The 19,643-nt window shown below is 46.9% G+C and overlaps 1 protein-coding gene across 1 annotated transcript in view; it reads right to left on the bottom strand.

Moving 5' to 3' along the window:
* LOC309332512 (A.superbus venom factor 1-like) overlaps positions 1–19,643 on the bottom strand; it is a 64,731-nt gene that overhangs the window by 11,110 nt on the left and 33,978 nt on the right. The window contains exons 21-30 of the mRNA XM_081845745.1: positions 15,880–16,089; positions 13,890–13,956; positions 12,607–12,693; positions 10,687–10,890; positions 8,662–8,737; positions 5,796–5,958; positions 4,527–4,622; positions 3,899–4,049; positions 2,833–2,996; positions 151–309 (exon numbers count right to left, since the gene is read on the bottom strand). Of these exons, the coding sequence (XP_081701871.1) occupies positions 151–309; positions 2,833–2,996; positions 3,899–4,049; positions 4,527–4,622; positions 5,796–5,958; positions 8,662–8,737; positions 10,687–10,890; positions 12,607–12,693; positions 13,890–13,956; positions 15,880–16,089 (1,377 nt within the window). The remainder of the gene's footprint in view (positions 1–150; positions 310–2,832; positions 2,997–3,898; positions 4,050–4,526; positions 4,623–5,795; positions 5,959–8,661; positions 8,738–10,686; positions 10,891–12,606; positions 12,694–13,889; positions 13,957–15,879; positions 16,090–19,643) is intronic.

Consider the following 19,643-nt stretch of genomic DNA (forward strand, 5'->3'; position numbering starts at 1 on the left):
TTCTCGAAGCTACAAACATGAGTCTGACCAAACTGCGGGAGGCAGTGGAAGACAGGAGTGCCTGGCGTGCTCTGGTCCATGGGGTCACAAAGAGTCGGACACGACTAAACACCTAAACAACAACATCATTCATTCAAAGGAAAGCTGTACCTCTGCTGATCGTACTAAGAGTGCGCTGTCGTAGTCAATAGGGAAAGTAATCATCTCTCGACGTTCTGGCAGTTTAATAGAAACTGCCAGCTGTATCTCCTTATGGGTAGGGATGTCGATCTCATACTGGGCAAGAGCTTGGAATACCATGACGGTTGCCTGAAATGGGAGGAAGAAGATGGAGTTCAATGAGTTCAGCTTGCAGTCAGCCCCAGCCCAACCATGAGCTGGGATGAGGCAGCCACCTCAGGCAGCAGAACCCCAAGAGGTTCCTCACCTGCCCTGCCATCTCCACTGGCAGCAGAGAAGCAGTGGCAGCATTGGCGGCTTCGGGTGAGATGTTGCCAAGATTTCGCAAGATCTCTGCCTTTGCCCCTGTGACCAAGATAAGGGAGGCTTCAGCAGCAGCAGGGCAGTGGTGTTGGGTCAGCATCTGCTTGTAGTGGCTATCTAGACAGGGACCTTAGCATAAAGGAAATGAGAGCAGAGAGGACTTCCGGTTGGTCACCCAATAGACCGATGGGAGCTCTTTCAGCTGAAAGAGCCCTGGCGCTTTGAAGATTGGGGTGACCGCGAGAGCATTGCGGAACCCTGAAAAAACCCTCAGATTGAGCATTCTGAGGACCTGGTGTTCTGGCGGGTACCCTGAGCGACTCCCCTGCTCCCCGGTAAACTCTAATAAGAGCCCCGAGAGTGAGCAGGGTTGGAGATGTGGCCACTGTGAAATCGACTCGCTTTCTTCACACTGCGAAGCTCCGAGTCCGGCGATCGTGAGCGACCAATTTCTCCAACTAAATTAAGATTCAAAAATTGTGAGTAAAAAAAAGGACTGAAATTTTGACTTTTAAATTGGATTGAAAGGGATTTAAATACGGAGGTCGATCCCTTTCCGCTGAAACAAAAGTGAAAGCAGTGACAGCTGACCGAAGCCATAACTTTAAAAGACTTGCTAAAAACTTTCAAGAAACAATTTTAAGCCCCTCTTTCTGCAGATTAGATATATGACACAGAAGGTCTGTGAACAGGTTCTCCTACAAAGTTATTAATATCCGTTATGAGAGGCCCTGATTCAGTTTGGAGCCATTCCTTAACTGCACCATTTTTCAGATAAAAATCACCCCCTGTAAACTATTATTTGCCCTGCTGATCAAAACATGTGGGTAGCTCTACGATAAAGGGGATAAGGAGGAAGCATCATCTTACCCCTGCTCCTCCTCTGCTGTAAAGCATTGTCTCCTAAGTAGTGGGGTAGTAGAGATGGGGGGCGGGAATCACCTCTGGCAACCAATGCACACCTTTGGTTTCAGATAGTACAGGGGCAGAAAAGTCTAAAAAGCCTGGAACAAAAAAATTCATGGCCCTCTAGTGGCTATGGTGGCTCCTTTACCAGAAGTAATGGATTTAGCGTTAACTCTGGAAATGCATACTCAATTCTGACCAAACTAAGCCCCCTAGAGCAAAATCTACATTAGGGTAATGTCAGGGGACTGCCATCGGAACAGGGGAGGGAGGCAGGGGGGCCGTTGGAATACAGGGAGCCTCCGAAGCTCCTGAGAAGCAGTTCCTCTTCCAGCAGTGGGAAAAGCCACACCTCCAGTGGAGGAGAACAGAGGGAAGGGGCCAGCCAAGCGAGAAGAGGGCTCAAGGATGCTGCTGAGAGCCCCAGCGCCTCACCTCGTTGTGCTGGGCAGGAAGGACGTACGCCCCTTCTGTCACCCAGCTTGTGCAGAGGGGTGAAACGCAAGGAGGGTAGGAGGAGGTTTGGGGTGCCAAAGTTCTTATGTTGGGGGAGAAGCCGGAAGGGGCCACTCCCGGATTCTGCAAGTGACTAAGACGGACATGAACTTTGTTGATCTGCACTGTAAATAGTTTGCACAATAAAACCTGTAAAAGCCAGGTCGGAGTCCTGTCTGGTTACTCACGAGCAACCACCAACAGCATCTGACAGGTAAGTAAAAAGGTAAAGGGACCCTTGACCATTAGGTCCAGTCATGACCGACTCTGGGGTTGCAGTGCTCATCTCGCTTTATTTGCCGAGGGAGCCGGCGTACAGCTTCTGGGTCATGTGGCCAGCATGACTAAGCCGCTTCTGGCAAACCAGAGCAGCGCACAGAAACGCCATTTACCTTCCCGCCGGAGTGGTACCTATTTATCTACTTGCACTTTGACGTGCTTTCGAAATGCTAGGTTGGCAGAAGCAGGGACCGAGCAACAGGAGCTCACCCCGTCGCGGGGATTCGAACTGCCGACCTTCCGATGGAGCCAAAAGCAATGACTAGGTTGGCAGGAAGCAGCAAAAACAAACATGGAAAGTAGCTGCAGTTGAACATGCAATTTGGCCATCAGCCATACCTAGTTTTCCCTGAAGTGATTAAGCAGTGTCTGAACTGTAGCACCATCTGAGTCTACTGATTGGGGTGGGTACGGGGGTACATGACTATAAGTGGAGCCCTCCCCTCCCCACATTTAAGATATTAACATGCCAAACTTAAAGGCTATGGTAGAAGCTGGACACATTAGTTTTCAAAGTGTCGGGAATTGTTTTGTATGAAGGTCACCCCACCAGCAGTCTAAAGTGGCGTAGCCCAGACACAGGCTGATCACTTCATTCAAAACTAGGTGCAAATGCAGGCAGGCTACACTTCAGTTTTTGAGCAGAAGGGGAATAAAGGAAACAATCACCTGGGTTTGTCCATATGTCCCGCCATAAAACTTCTGCTTTGTCAGCCATTTGACTATGGGACCAACAGCATCAAACTTCCTCATTTTCAGCAAGGCCAGCAGAGCATACGATGTGCCTTCGATGTTGTAGGTGTGAGCCTTATATTCTTCCCAACGATTCTTACCTAAATACCAGCAATGAAACAGATCCTCATTAAACAGATCCTGATGGGCAGATGAGCTCAATGTCTTAAGCACCCAGACAGTTCCCACCAGTTTCCATTCAGAGATTATCAATGTACTGCATAATACATTATAAATCAAAAACTGCCAGTCACTGCAAGCATCCTCCCTCCCCCAGCCATTGGGCCAAGCTGCTGCGATGAAGCATTTGTTTATGAACAAATTTACAACAGCTATGGAAGCCCAGAATTTTGAAAACCAGTGCAGGAAACAAAATATCTGTTTGTCATAGAATGGTAGAATTGGAAGGGATCCCAAGTGTCATCTAGACCACCCCCCTTGTTTAAAGGAAGAATCCAGCAACCATTAAAAGACAGCCCTGAGGCTCATCCACACAGGCACAACCACCCACAACCACACAGCATTTCAGCCATTCCTTTTCAGGCTTCACACACTGATTCCATAAACTTAGAGTCTGGGACTCAAACATTGCTTCTGCTCCTCGTCGGCTCATGCATCCCCTTCCAACAAGTAAAGCAAATGCAAAAAGTCCCTTTCCCCTCCACTGTTGTATTTGGCTTCATTTGGCACCCACAACCACCATGGGGTCCTTTCCTTCTCTTGCTGCTCTGCAGACACAACCTTTCCATTTCTCCCCAACAGCAGAAGGAACAAGGCAGCCAGGAGGGAGAGGGAAGGGTGCATGGAGTCAGGATATACTTCCTTGGTACTCTGGAAAGCATTCCCAGTTCCCACAGGGCAGCCGCTAGCAGGCTGCTTTTGGCCTGGCTGCTACCACTGTCCTTCTTCCTAGAAGTCTTCCAAGCTGCTCCTTACAGGAGCAGCTCATCTTCAAAACCTGACCATGTTTTTTCTTGTATTGAGTGTGCTGCCGCAAACGTACCTCTTGATGCTTCCATGAGTACCTTGTCATCATTAAGCCTTCCTGCTAGGGCTAAAGCATAAGCTGTGAGGGCCACAGTGTAAGGTCTTTGCAACTTCCCATATTGTCTTAATAAATACTCAGAAGCTTTGGTGATGCTGCTGTCTAGAATCTGGGTAAAAAGGACAAAATATACACTGTAGGAGTGTTTGGGAGAACAACTGCAGACATTATGTATTTCATGCAAACGTAATGGAATAAAGCACCAGGGGCCGCACTACTGAGCCCAGTCTCCTTTGGTTGAGAAAGCAAATTAGATTCAGGGAGCCTTTCTAAAATCTGTGTTATTTATAAATATACAAGCAGAGCAGAGCAGGAGCAAACGGTCACTTCTACAAGCAGGCATCAGATCCTGATAGAGCGCTCCTGCCAGAACCTTATTTACAAATTTATCTTCCTACCATTCTTACTACCAAAGAAATGGAAAAAGTCAAGGCTGCTTACAAAAGTTAAAAGAAAAAACACCATTAAATAAAAAATATAAATAACACACAAACAGCAGCAACAATGAAAACCTCTCTCACCTCCCTGCCAGCCAAAACTCAGAGGGATGGGCAAAAGGGACTGTGAGGGGTGGACAGGTACTTACATTGACTTGATCCTTGCAGATGTCTTTGGACTCCAGCAATGCAATCAGGACGAAAGCTGTTAATGACACTTCTGGTTCAGCGCCCTTATAACCTCCCTGGAAGAAAGCAGAGGGGGGTGGGCAAGAACAACTGAATGTGTTTGGTTCACACAAACAGATCTCCCACCAAAAATATAGCTCAGAAGTACAGGCAGTTGGGGGTGGTGTGGAGGCAGGGGAAGCAAGCCTGAACATACCAGAAATTTGACAAGCTTAGAAAATTAAGAACCCAAAGGATTTTAAAGACATATATGTCTTCCACTTTCCCCCATCTTTTGCAGATTGCATATCCCCTGGGAAGCTATTTGCCTTTGTGGTTTGCACAATGACAGCACTACAGAAAAGTAACACAGCAGCCACAGTGGTAGGTAGGGGTATGTCTCACCACCATGTCCTCTTTGTGAACCCCTCCATAAAGAACCTGGCCTGCAGGAAACTGTCATCGGACAAAAGGCTTGAGGGACCACCTGCCTGCAATACAGTCTATTGTTATTTTTTTACTGTTGTTAGCCGCTCTGAGCCTGGGTTCAGCTGGGAAGGGCGGGATATAAATTAAAAATTATTATTATTATTATTATTATTATTATTATTATTATTATTATTATTGACTGATTCTTCTGAATTAGGAACCAGAAAATACATGGATTTATTGTCAGAAAGGACAAGCAGCAGAAAGAAAGCATACCACCATCTCTCTGTGCGCAAACACAGATTATGTATCTAAGCCAGGGGTGCCCAAACTTTTTTCAAAGAGGGCCAAATTTGATGAAGTGACCATTTGTGAGGGCCGACCAAAACTGTTGACCATTTTTTTAGGATTGAAGCTGTGGAGCTTTTTTAAGGGTTGAACTTGTTGAGCTTGCTTGACCCCAAGAAATAAACTGCCACAGGGGCTGCATAAACAGACTTTAGACATGCCTGATCTAAGCAATGTGGATCAACAAAGATCAGGTTTTAGCTCCCTACAGAGGCTATCGGAGGCTGCTCCATATGGTTGTGATTATAATGGCCTTTTGTCCATCGCAACCTCAGTTTCGTGCTAATAAAGACATTCCTCCTTCACTGGAGGCTTTTAAGCAGAGGCTGGATGATCAGCTGTGATGGATGCTTTAGTTGATATTCCTGCATTGCTGTGGGTTGGGCTAAATGACCCTTAGGATCCCCCTTCAGCTTTACAGTTTTATGATTCTATTCAAGTCAAGCACCATTAGTAGAAGAAAGAAAGCACACCTGCATTTCTCCATGGATCATAGGGGCATCTTCATGGAAAATTCCATCTGGTTTCTGCTTCTCCAGAATCAGCCACTTCACACCTCCACAGAGGATATCGTTGTTAATAGAAGATACTATTCCTGAAGCCATGGCAAAGATTTTTATGACATAAGCTGTTAACCTGCAGACAATACGATGCATCAGCTCCACCATTAAACAGGAGTAACATGTTGGGCACCTTAAAGGCTAACAAATTAATTATGGGGCAAGTTTTTGAATTACAATGTACTTTATCAGATGCATGAAGCACTGTCCTGCACTGAAGTTATACATATGTTAAAGGGAATGCAAGTTGAGTGGATATGTGCTTAACAACCAGCGATTGTGCACATTCCCCAGACTTCATTGAGAATGTTCACAATATCTACCCATGAAGAGCTAACTTGTGCACACCATCGTACGTACGGGACCACTTCTCCTAGTAATCCCCCACGGAGGACCTTAAGGTCTGCAAATAATAACACCCTGAAGATCCTGGGTCCCAGGGAGATTAGACTGGCCCTAACCAGAGCCAGGGCCTTTTTGGCTGTGGCCCCGGCCTGGTGGAACACACTCTTACAAGAAACCAGGGCCCTGCGGGATTTGACATCTTTCTGCAGGGCCTGCAAGATGGAGCTGTTCCACCAGGCCTTTGGTCGGGGTTCAGTCTGATTCTTTTCTTTCTGTATAAGAACAAGCATTAAAGAAGCCTCCTAGCTCACTCGCAGGTCCTTTATAAGACCAGTAGTAACAGCTGACCCTGGAGAATATTAACTACTCTAAATTTTACCCATGGACTGCCCTCTGTCCAGATTTTAATTTGCTCTGAACTAATTTTAAGACGTATTTTAATTAATTGATTGCCTGTTTTTATGTTCTTTGTATACTGTATTAGTTTTATGATTCCTTCCAGTAGCACCTTAAAGACCAACTAAGTCAGTTCTTGGTATGAGCTTTCGTGTGCATGCACACTTCTTCAGATACACGTGTATCTGAAGAAGTGTGCACACTTCTTCAGATATTCGTGTATCTGAAGAAGTGTGCATGCACACGAAAGCTCATACCAAGAACTGACTTAGTTGGTCTTTAAGGTGCTACTGGAAGGAATTTGTTTTGTTTTGACTATGGCAGACCAACACGGCTACCTATCTGTAACTAGTTTTATGATGTTAGCCCAGCTCTAGCCAGGGAGGGCGGGGTACAAATAAAAATTTATTATTAAACTATTATTATTTCCCAATCAATACGTATAAACTCCAAAAGTCCTTGGGCAACGTTTATATAGCAACTGAATTTTGTATATTCTGTAGTCATAATGCATACTCTCCAACAGGCCTCTGAGTTGCCACATTTTGCACTTGTTTGCAGACCAACCTCAAGGGCAGCCCCACATAGAGTGCATTGCAGTAATCCAACCTGGAGGTTACCAGCACATGGACAACAGCGATCAAGTTATCCCAGTCCAGAAATGGCTGTATCTATCTTACAAGCCTGAAGCTGATAACAGGCACACCTAGCCACTGTGAGATGGATACAGCAATGGACCTGTTATCTGGACCCTCAAACAACCCACCCGCAGCACCTCCATCTTCCCAAGATTCATTGCCAGTTTGTTGGCCCTCATCCAACCTACCATTTTATCCAGGCAGCAGTCCGAGACTTACACGGCCTTTCCTGATTCAAATATTACAGAGAAGTAGAGCTGGGTATGATCTGCATTCTGATTTCCTAATCTCCCAACCGCTTCACATACATGTTAAAATGGTGGCTGAACTATTGGAGCATTGCAATGTGCTTTACATGGGGGCTGTCTCTGAAAATGGTTCAGAAACTTCAGTTAAGTGCAAATTATGGCTGTTTGCCAGTTGCCAGGTTCTACATCAACATATCATATAACCCCACTTAAATTCCAGCCACACTATATGTTTCCTTTCTCCCAGTGTACTCAGCCCTTGGAAATTCACCTGAGACCCTTCTCTCTCTGGGCCCTTCTTCTAAGGGAGGCTCAGAGGTTAATGACAGAGAGGGCCTTCTCAGTGGTGGCTCCCCATCAGTGGAACATCTTTTTGGCATCAGGTAAAAGCTTACTTTCCCCCCCCCCCCCAAGGCTTTTTATGGACTGAGCTGATTTTGTCTGTTCTCAAATGTGCTGTTATATCTTCTTCTGGCTGTAGTGTATTCGTTGGTAAAAGATCCATAACTAGGCCTGAATCCAGATTGTAATGGGGAGAAATAATCAGTTTCATTTTTTGTTGCACTTTTTTCATCACAGCCTTTACAGTCACTTTCCCTCCAACATTTCTCCGAAGAAAATAGGGACGTCCTATTCTATTATTAATAATTATTGATTTGTTGCTGTTTTTGTTGTTGTTGTTGTTAATGCCCCACCCATCTGACTGGGATGCCCTGGCAACTCTGAGCAGCTGCCAACATACATTAAAAGATAACAAGACATTAAACATTAAAAAAAAAAAAAATCCCATACAGGCCTGCCTAGATGTCTTCTCAAGGTTGCATAGTTACTTAACTCCATACCCTCCAACATTTCTCCAATGAAAATAGGGACATCCTAAGGAAAATTGGGACATTCCAGGATCAAATCAGAAACTGGGATGCCTTCTGTAAATCTGGACTGTCCCTGGAAAATAGGGACATCGGGAGGGCCTGCTCCCTCGATCCACCAGGTCATATCCAATTAGGAAGTTTTAATAAGCCAAGAGGGGCAACAATTGAGGAGACATTATCGGCCGCATTGCTGAAAGGCCCTTGTCCATGTCATCAGGCCATTATCAACATCTGGAAAGCCCATCCGGGATATATACTGCCATATGAGTACTGCCTTTACCAAGTGCTGCTTTTGAGGTTTTTAAAGGCAGCATAGGAGTGGTCTTCTTTCTTGTACGTCATCTGCTGGGTATAACCTAGAAAGGAAGGAAGAGAAACAGAACTCTGAAATGCTGCTTCAGCAGCTTAGACTAGGGGTCAGCAAGGCTTAAGCAGCCTGGTCTGCTTCACTCCCCCGGAGGTCTCTCCGCAGGCTGGATCACGCGCATGCATTCCTGTTAAGTTGTGGGTGGACATATCAGACAACACAGCGATCCTTCAGACAGCTCTTGTTTATTCACAGGCCAGAACAGAACTGAACTGAAGGGTTCAGCCAACCTACTTAGATAGAGCTCAACTGCAAAGCAATAGTAACAACTTTCTGTAACTATCCAATCACTGAACGTTGCTTTCAATTCCTTATTTGCATATGCGGACCTGAGTGAAAACTATCTACAGTATCCCCCTGCTGGCCCAGGGTGAGAACTTCAGTACATAACCATTCCGGTGCAGAGGAGGCGTCTGCATGTGCGCGCGCATGCGTAGACGCTATTTCCAGCACGGAGGAGGCGCCTGTAGCTTCCTATTGGTTGCAGGAGCTTCCTGCAGCTGATAGGAAGCCCCGCCAGCAGCAGGGTTTGGGGGCAGCTCGGGGGGCCGGTTAAACGACCCCCGCGGGCCGTATTTGGCCCCCGGGCCTTAGGTTGCCGACCTCTGGCTTAGACTAATGCATCTAGACAGGCAACTGGCACTCGCCCTGTGCAGAAAGAAACTTTGCTCCACAACCCTTTAATTGCTGCACTGCCTCATCTGCTCTTCCTTTGCATATGCCTTTTTCCTTGTGTCCCTTTCAGCTTTCCCTTCTGGTCTCTTTGTAGCTTCGGCAGAACACCAGTTGAGGAACAGGGTTGCTTTGCCCCATCAAGATCTTAACACAGAGCAGAATAGGCACCGCCACTATGAGGCATAGGCAGTTGAGAAATGGGCAGTTTCCTTCTTGTTATCTTAAGATTCTCCAGATGAGAAAAAAGGGAGATGGAAATTCCTAACCTTATAAATGGGTGTGGAGGCAACTCAAGTAGCCCTTAGAAATTTCTCAGAGGCCATTACCAGTGGGTACCCATTCTTCAATAAAATTTTATCAGTGCTTTTTTTCTGGGGGGATGCAGGGGGGCGCGTACCCCTAAACATTTTGTGAATCTAAGGGAGAAGAAACTAAAAAAAATAGTTTCTTCTCTATCACAGTGAGTCGTCAGTTCTGTTGCTACCGCCGATGGTGGCCTCATTTCCTGTCACAGTGTTTCCTGAGTCTCAGACGAAAGCAAGCATTTAATGTGTGAATTAGAAGTTGGAATCTAGCAGAGGAATCGGGAAGATGTTAGTGCACACAACCTCATGCCAATGTGGAAGTTAGTGTGAGCTGTTAGCTGTGCAATATGAGGTAAAACATGTACTTTTATCCATTTACTGTATTTATTCTTCCCAATTTGAACTATAAAATGAGTCAAAATGAGAGTCAAAATGAGAGTATCTCTAAACAATTTTTTAGAAAAAAGCACTGATGATGATGATTCAGCCCTTCATCTGAAGCACAAAATAAATAGTTAAAACGGAAACAAAACAATAACCTTCCCTCCCACAAACATATTTCAAAGGCTTTAGAATATTAATCAGCCCAAGGCCTGGTTGAAGAGCAACATTTTCGCCTGGCACCTAAAGATGTATAATTAAGGCGCCAGACAAACCTCCCTGGGGAGAACATTCCACAAATGGGGAGCCACTGCAGAAAAGGCCTCTTCTCATGTTGCTGCCCTCTGGACCTCACATGAAGGAGGCACACAAAGGAAGGCCTCACATGATGATTACAGGGTCTGGGGTGGTTTTTATGGGGAGAGGCTGCCTGAAACCTGTTGCAAGTTCTGTGGGACTCTTGATCTAGGAGGGTCCTGAACTCAATGTTTCTATGGATGGACAACTCAAGAAACCATGGACAGACCTATGCACGAGCTGGAGGAGGAACAGCTCTGGAGACACACAATTGTCTTACCTTGCATGATCTGATTGACTGCATCAGAGCGGCGATCCATCCCAAGCTTCTCCCACTGCCCTGTGGTGTCGAGGTAGTGGGTGGCAATAACCGATGGTGTCACGGTGATCATGTTCTGCTCCCCACAGCCAAAGGGCGTTACAATGAGGTGGTTCAGTTTGGTCCCATCAATTGAGTCTTCAACAATATGAGCCACAGGGTCTCCTGGCCACAAAAAGAATGGTAGCAGACATGTGAGCCCAAGCATGCAGTAGGGACTTGTTGTCGGAACCTGCGTCCGACTGAGCAACTCCTCCGGAATCGCCCTCTGACATGATTAACGACCTGAGCCTTTGATGAGACTCCAAGCACGTTCCCCATTATGCAGAGTTTCAAAGCAGCAGAGGTGACGAGAAGTTTGAGCTACATTGCTAGGTTTTATTGCTAACTACGCAGACAGAAAAGAAAATACATCCTCCCTCTGTAAGAGCAGAGAGCAACTGGAAAAACAAAGAAACAGGAAACCAGTAACGTCACATCCGTCTCCTGTCTCCCGTGAGACTTCCAACAGTATGGAATCTTTGGAATGTAAACAGAGTCTTGTGACTCCAAGGACTTCACAGTGGCAACAAACAGAAACCAACACTTGTGTGGGTTGCAATCTTAGCCTTGCTGGATTGTAAGTGTGGGAGATAAGCAGTCAAATCTAACCATGCATTTTCTTGCTAGTTAGCATGTGAATGGGTTATGACCACAGAGCTCCGTTGCTGATAGGCAGACTCGGACCATAGAAAGGCAAGTAGTAGAGAAGGCTCTGTGTGATATCATTTCCCCCTCCTCTCCTGGAAGGAAAGAAAAAACAATGAAGTATTTCCTGCTCCCCTCTCTCTATTCAATCAGCAACGGAGACAGACGTCTTCCCACTTGCTCCAGCATTAGGCCCATACCTGAAGCTGTTATTGCTGTAAACACAAGTATTTTACCTGCATTTATTTTTACTGTGGCTGTTTCTAAGGACGAATGCTGGACTGTGAGTAAACTGTAAGCTTTAAACTTACATTTCAGTCTGTAGCCTGTTTCTTTGACATTTGGGGAAACATAGTGGGTGATTAGCCCAGCGGCTAATTCCTATGCTTTCAATTAAACCACAGGAGATGGGATTTAACCTCTGCTCAGCCTCGTGCTCTTAAATACAAGTGGTAAGCTGATCCTTTCTGTCTGCTAACACACACACACACACACACGGGTCTGTAGAGGAATAAAATATTGTTAATTATATTCCCTCACCTACCTAATAAAACCCACCCGTAAGTACAGACAGCTCTTTTCAGACTTGCCTCCTTCTTCCAGCTAGTTTTCTTTTGTGCCGGCCTTGTCCGCTTTGCATCAAGTGCTGGTATAATTAGCTTCCAAGCCTAATTCAAGGTTTATTCCCTTGAAAGCCTTAAAGCTTTTTTTCCACCTGCCACATTCACTGAGATCAGCAGAGGAGGCTCTGCCTGCTATATGGTCTATCACTTCAGAAATTCTCAGAGGGCTTGGCCCGGGAGCATATTCCTGGGGCTGGTGGGTTGCTGCAGGGGGCAAGTCAGGGTGGGGTTTTAATTATTTTCAGTTCTGCAAGCCTAGACTTCTGCATGTCGAAGCACGCTAATGGTCAAAAAGTGTATTTCTGAGGTTTAAATGAAGGGAAACTACTGCAGATCAACCTAAGCAAGTTGTGCTTCCTCTTTCTGGTTACTTGGCTATAATCTTTGATAGAATACAGATAACTGAACACACTTTGTTGCATTACATTCTTCATTAAATTATCTTTCCATTGATATATAATTTTAGGGTATTCCTCCAAAAGAAAGTGGTGTTATGAGCCATCAAACCTCAGAAATACACTTTTCCCAAAAGGTTTCCACAATTTTGGCCACTACTGTAACTAGTGCTTACCTTGAACAGTAATTTTGGTCTCAGGGTCTGTACCAGGAATGATATCTTCTAAATTCCTAGCTTTGACCTGATGTTCCTGGACTCCATCTGAAAAAAGGGAGGAAAAAGAGGAAAATTACAAGGAGGCAGAAACATGAGTGTTTCAGAAACTGTTTTAGTTTTGCTTTTCCACATCCATTTCTAAAAGTGGCGTTAAACCAGAAGTTCTACGCAGGAACTTCATAGAAAACTAGGAGGGTGTTCATATATTATATTCTGTGTACCTACTATACGTGTACAACAAAGCCCTGTCAGGGCATTATCAAGCTAAGAGGGAACATGGGTATAGAAGGGCAATGGATTTAGTCAAACTATCTGTCCATCCAGCCCAATGTTGCCACCTTCTCTGGCACAAGTCTTTCCCTATCACCTGCTACCTGATCCTTTTAACTGGGAACTCTATGGACAGTTCCTGGAACGTTCTGCGTACAAAATATGCCCTGGACAGTTAAATCCAGTCAAAGGCGACTGTGGGGTTGCGGCGCTCATCATACTTTCAAGTCCACAGACAGCTTTCCAGGTCATGTGGCCAGCAGGACTAAACCGCTTCTGGCACAATGGGACACCGTGAAGGAAGTCAGAGCACACGAAAACACCATTTACCTTCCCGCCGGAGTGGTGCCTGTTTATCTACTCGCACTGGGATGCTTTCGAACTGCTAGTTTGGCAGGATCTGGGACAGAGCAATGAGACCCCTCATTATGGGGATTTGAACCGCCAACCTTCTGATCAGCAAGCCCAAGAGGCTCCGTGGTTTAGACCACAGCGCCACCCACATCTGCTCTACCATGTTTGTACCACCACTTCACAGCTGGTGCTACAAACACACTCGCCACCAAACTGAATGCTGGATCAGTAAGTGAGTCAGCCCTCCGAGGTCTAGCCAGGAGCGCTGCCTGATGTACAGACACACCACATGTGTGATTTTGCATAAGTGCTCATCTTACTTTTTGTGTTTTTAACCTTCTTTAGAGATTGGCAGGAGGTGGGATAGTGTATGTACTATTACCTTCCATCACAGTGGTACCTATTAATCTGCCAGCGAGCTCCTCCCCTTACATAGAGATGCCTTCCTCTGTGCTCAGAACAATCTCCACAAGAGAAATGAACTCCCGTCTGAAATCTTCTAGACAAAATGATACCCGTTTTCCCTTGAAAGCAAATGAAAGAGCTGGGCAACAGAGAGGTGGTTTTCCAAGGGTGAAGAAAGAGAAGGAAAAGGGAAGCTGAAGAATGAGTGTTACCGCTGTTCCCTTGCGTAGCAGGATCCAGCTCAATGACAGTCACAAGTTTTCTCTGTATCCCTTCAGGCTGGGGCAAGAAGAAAGAACAGAACGAGTCTTACTGCAAATATTACTTAACATAGCAGCAAAGAGCAATTCAAAAAGGCAGCAGGACAGGGCAAACATATGCATCAGATCCATAGCTGTCAATTTTCAGATTTGAAAATAAGGGATTAGCAGCCTCGCCTGTCCCGGAGACAGTCTATGGGATATCTAACAATTCAGGATAGCAGCGAGAAGCAGCGGGAAACGGTGCTGGAATAAGGGAATTTCCCGCAAAAAAAGGGAAGGTTGACAGCTATGATCGGATCTAGCTTCTGTTGCAATATGACTCAGCTACATGTTTGTGCCTGAATATAACACAGGAATAGGTTCAGGTCAGCCCCATAAATCCCCAGTAGCTAAGGCACTGTAGCAATCCTGGGTTGGGGTCCATAGTCCCTCATCCATAGGCAAAACCAACCTGTCCTTAATGGTGCTTTGCCACCACAGCTGGATAGTCACAGATTCCATTCCGTCAACTCTTAGGTCAGCCCTGATGCCCTAGGAAGCCCACCTGTGTCCTAGCAAGCTGACAGCAGTGGCAGAGGAAGGGGGCAGGGGGGCAGTCCACCCTGGGTGCCATCTCTGAGGGGGGTGACAAGAAGGCACCCTGTGGGGGGCTCTTCCTCCTCCCATCGCTCCGCCGCAGTCGCATGTGGAGGATCCTCCGCTCACAGATGCACCCTCCGCCGCCGTTCCCATGGCACTCAAGCGGCACCGTCGGCAAACTGCCTGGCGGTGCATGCACAACAGTGCTACATATGGCACATGCATGCACCCTACTTAAGGCGCACATGCATGCAGCACCGGGTGGTTTGCCCCGCCCCCAATACCCGGCACTGGGTGCCGGTTCTCCTTGCTTTGCCCCTGGCTGACAGAGCCCATCAGGAGAAGGGGGAGAGCTCTTTTCAGACCCTGTGGTACTTGTGAAAAGCATCCTCCTCTACGGGAGTAATCTAAATTTAGGAAATACAAATGGCACACCCTGCAATGCACTCTTTCTATCTCTCTCTCCAAGATTGCTCCTGTTTATTTACAACTCATTTTCTATACCTCGGCCTCGGCCCAGTATAGCTGAAGGAGCGTCTCCACCACGATTGTTCTGCCCGGACACTGAGGTCCAGCGCCGAGGGCCTTCTGGCGGTTCCCTCATTGCGAGAAGCAAAGCTACAGGGAACCAGGCAGAGGGCCTTCTCGGTAGTGGCGCCCGCCCTGTGGAACGCCCTCCCATCAGATGTCAAAGAGATAAACAACTACCTGACATTTAGAAGACATCTGAAGACAGTCCTGTTCAGGGAAGTTTTTAATGTGTGACATTTTAATGTATTTTTAATCTTTGTTGGAAGCCGCCCAGAGTGGCGGGGTACAAATAAATTATTATTATTATTATTATTATTATTATTATTATTATTATTATTACTATTATTACACCACCCCTTCCCAAAGGCTAAGAGTGAGTAAAAACCTCCTCAGTCTCCAAACTAAATGCCCAGTTAAACTGAAACTCTTCCATGCCTACTCTACCCCTAGCTGCAACCGGCCATGAGAGAAATAGAAGCCATGGATTGTGGGAACATGGTGCCTAGCTTAGAAGGAATCTATCTCATTTCCTCACTCCTTCTCTCAAGGAGGAGTGACTCTAGGTGCCCTCAGTTCTAGAGAGCAAACCCCCTTGAGTGTAACTTGAAGCCATTGGTCCTACCGGCCAGAGCAGCAGAAAACGAGCTTCCTCCATCCTCCGTGTGACAGCCCTTGAGATATTTGAAGTTGGCTATCATATCTCCTCTCGGTTTCCTATTTTCCAGGCTAAACAGACCCAACTCCCAGAACCATTCCACACAAATAAGGCTTGCTTTCCAGACCCTTTAACCTCCTTGTGGCCCTTCCTCTGCAACAACTTGTCACGTACCACAACCTTCAGCTTCTTCTTCACGCCGTCCGCAGCGCCTCCCAAGGCAGCAGCTTTGACCTCAATGTCATGTTGTCCCAGCTTTAGTGGAATGACCACAAATGGCACCGCCCTGGAGGACTGGCCTTTAATAGTGAGCATCTGTTGGTATTTTTCCTTGGCAGTGGAGGCGCTGCAGAAGGCTGGGTTGTGTATCAGCTCCACCCGCACCTGAGGAGAAAAGAGAGAATGAAGTGATTCGTTATAATGAGGGGGTGGGGATCATTCAGCCTGTGATTGGGTGGGGGGACAGTATGTGTGCTTTAATGACAGGAAAGGTCCTTGCAAACAGCCTCTGCTACCCTTCAAACCAGGGGTCAGCAAACTTTTTCAGCAGGGGGCCGGTCCACTGCCCCTCAGACCTTGTGGGGGGCCAGACTATATTTTTTGGGGGGGGGGAATGAACAAATTCCTGTGCCCCACAAATAACCCAGAGATGAATTTTAAATAAAAACACGCATTCTACTCATGTGAAAACACGCTTATTCCCGGACCGTCCGGGGGCCAGATTTAGAAGGTGATTGGGCCGGATCCAGCCCCTGGGCCTTAGTTTGCCTACCCATTCTTCAAAGGCTACATCTATGCCAGTAGAGAACAACGGGTAATTTACCAGCACACAGCCATCTCCAAAATCTTGATTGGGCTGCTTCCTCTCGTATACAGAAAGCAGCTGGAACAGGGCATTTGACAAACTCCTCTCCAGCAGCAGAGGTCCCTCGCTTTGGCTAGCTGTTTGAGCTCAAGTTTGAGCACAATCCAGATAAGTCTGTTCAGAGAAGATTCTCCCTCTGAATGGCTGGTGTACGTGTAACTCTGCTATGGAAGCTGGAATAATTTTATTTTCTTATCCCCTGTCTCGGATACATGCTTTTCTGTTCCAGGCCGATTGCAGAGGCGTGTTTAAGCTCCGCTTTCCCCAAGACTTCCCCTCCTGCTATTTTGTTTGCCAACTCCCTGATCAAAGGACCATCCAGTGGGAACGTCTCCTTCATGAAGCAGGGTCATGCTTTAGCTTCCAACTAGGAGGCACCCGAAGGCTCCAGCTGCCAGATCCTTCACACCAGGAGTGAGTGAGGGACCTTTCCCTTGTGGGAGATGGAGCGAGGATTAAACCTGTAGATTTAGATCTAAACATCCTATCCCAAGTGTGGGGGAGAAATACAAAAGTAATTTGGTTGTGAAGCCTTCTTAGCAGAGTAAAACACTTATAAGTTATTAAAACTTTGGTAAGAGGCAATTGGGGACATGGGGGTTATGTGGTCTAAACCACAGAGCCTAAGGCTTGCAGATCAGAAGGTCGGTGGTTCGAATCCCAGCGATGGGATGAGCTCCCATTGCTCGGTCCCAGCTCCTGCCAACCTAGCACTTCGAAACCACATCAAAGTGCAAGTAGATAAATAGGTACCACTCTGGCAGGAAGGTAAACAGCGTTTCCGTGTGCTGCTTTGGTTCGCCAGAAGCGGCTTAGTCATGCTGGCCACATGACCCAGAAAAACTGTCTGCAGACAAATGTCGGCTCCCTCGGCCAGTAAAGCGAGATGAGCGCCACAACCCCAGAGTCGTTCGTGACAACTTAACTGTCAGGGGTCCTTTACCTTTTATTAATAGGCAATTACACCTTTTTATCCCTTCTGTTTGCAGTCTATTGACATCCGCTTCTTCATAATAATAATAATAATAATAATAATTTATTATTTGTACCCCGCCCATCTGGCTGGGTTTCCCCAGCCACTCTGGGCGGCTTCCAACAAAGATGAAAAGTACACTAAAATGTCACATATTAAAAACTTCCCTGAACAGGGCTGCCTTCAGATGTCTTCTGAATGTCAGGTAGTTGTCCATCGCCTTGACATCCGATGGGAGGGCATTCCACAGGGCGGGCGCCACCACCGAGAAGGCCCTCTGCCTGGTTCCCTGCAACTTGGCCTCTCGCAGTGAGGGAACCGCCAGAAGGCCCTCGGAGCTGGACCTCAGTGTCCGGGCAGAATGATGGGGGAGGAGACGCTCCTTCAGATATACTGGACCGAGGCCATTTAGGGCTTTAAAGGTCAGCACCAACACTGTGAATTGTGCTCGGAAACGTACTGGGAGCCAATGTAGGTCTTTCAAGACCGGTGTTATATGGTCTCGGCGGCCGCTCCCAGTCACCAGTCTAGCTGCCGCATTCTGGATTAGTTGTAGTTTCCGGGTCACCTTCAAAGGTAGCCCCACGTAGAGCGCATTACAGTAGTCCAAGCGGGAGATAACCAGAGCATGTACCACTCTGGCGAGACAGACCGCAGGCAGATAGGGTCTCAGCCTACGTACCAGATGGAGCTGGTAAACAGCTGCCCTGGATACAGATTTGACCTGTGCCTCCATGGACAGCTGTGAGTCCAAAATGACTCCCAGGCTGCGCACCTGGTCCTTCAGGGGCACAGTTACCCCATTCAGGACCAGGGAATCCTCCACACCTGCCCGCCTCTTGTCCCCCAAAAACAGTACTTCTGTCTTGTCAGGATTCAGCCTCAATCTGTTAGCCGCCATCCATCCTCCAACCGCTTCCAGACACTCACACAGGACCTTTACCGCCTTCACTGGTTCTGATTTAAAAGAGAGGTAGAGCTGGGTATCATCTGCATACTGATGAACACCCAGCCCAAACCTCCTGATGATCCCTCCCAGCGGCTGCATGTAGATGTTGAAAAGCATGGGGAGAGGACAGAACCCTGAGGCACCCCACAAGTGAGCGGCCAGGGGTCTGAACACTCATCCCCCACCACCACTTTCTGAACACGGCCCAGGAGGAAGGAGCGGAACCACTGTATGACAGTGCCCCCAGCTCCCAGCCCCTCAAGACGGTCCAGAAGGATGTCATGGTCGATGGTATCAAACGCCGCTGAGAGATCCAGCAGAACTAGGAAACAGCTCTCACCTTTGTCCCTAGCCCGCCGGAGATCATCAACCAGTGCGACCAAGGCAGTTTCAGTCCCATGATGAGGCCTGAATCCCGACTGGAAGGGATCCAAATGGTCCGCTTCTTCCAGGTGTGCCTCAATTGCTTCACCTCCATTGCAGAGAATGAACCACACATTTTTTTGGCAACGTCAAAGGAAAGCAGGGTTTACTTACATTTCAATGCAGGCAGCACATACAGTAAAGTAATGTGCCAAAAAAATACTTGTTATAGTAAAATAAAAGCAGGAGCTTTAGCCATGGACGTCTGGTCAGCTTGGAAGCATGGTGGAAAGAGCATCTCATAAAAGGCAGAAGGAAATACAAAGGATTGTCTCCTTTGCTGCAGAATTCCTGACCAGAGGAAGCAAAGGAAGTGACCACACACAGGAGGAAGCTCAAGAACTCTCTGTGTGCTTGTCCTTTGCATGACTAGCAAAACATGCATTTGTGATTTTGGCTGCGTACCCCACATCCCCTGCTGATGGCTCTTTGGTAGCTGCATGTCAAGGATGTGCAAGGCCAAAGCCAACAATAAGCTCTGCCAAAGCAAAGTGGGGGGGTTGCCCCTTTTCTCTCTCTCTCCACTGTTCCCTTTTCTGCTTTCTCTTCTGTCATCCCGTTTTCTTTCTTTCTTTCTCTGCCAGCCACTTCCCCCCTCCTCATAACCCAAATGAAAGTAAGCTGACAGCTGTGTGAAATTAGATGGACACAAGTAACACATGGGGACACGGGCTATCCACACTTTCTTTATATTTATAACATGTTTCCTGAACCCAAAGAGTGCTCAG

This window comes from Podarcis erhardii (assembly GCF_964252035.2).
Source record: "Podarcis erhardii genome assembly, chromosome: 17".
Lineage (NCBI taxonomy): Eukaryota > Metazoa > Chordata > Lepidosauria > Squamata > Lacertidae > Podarcis > Podarcis erhardii.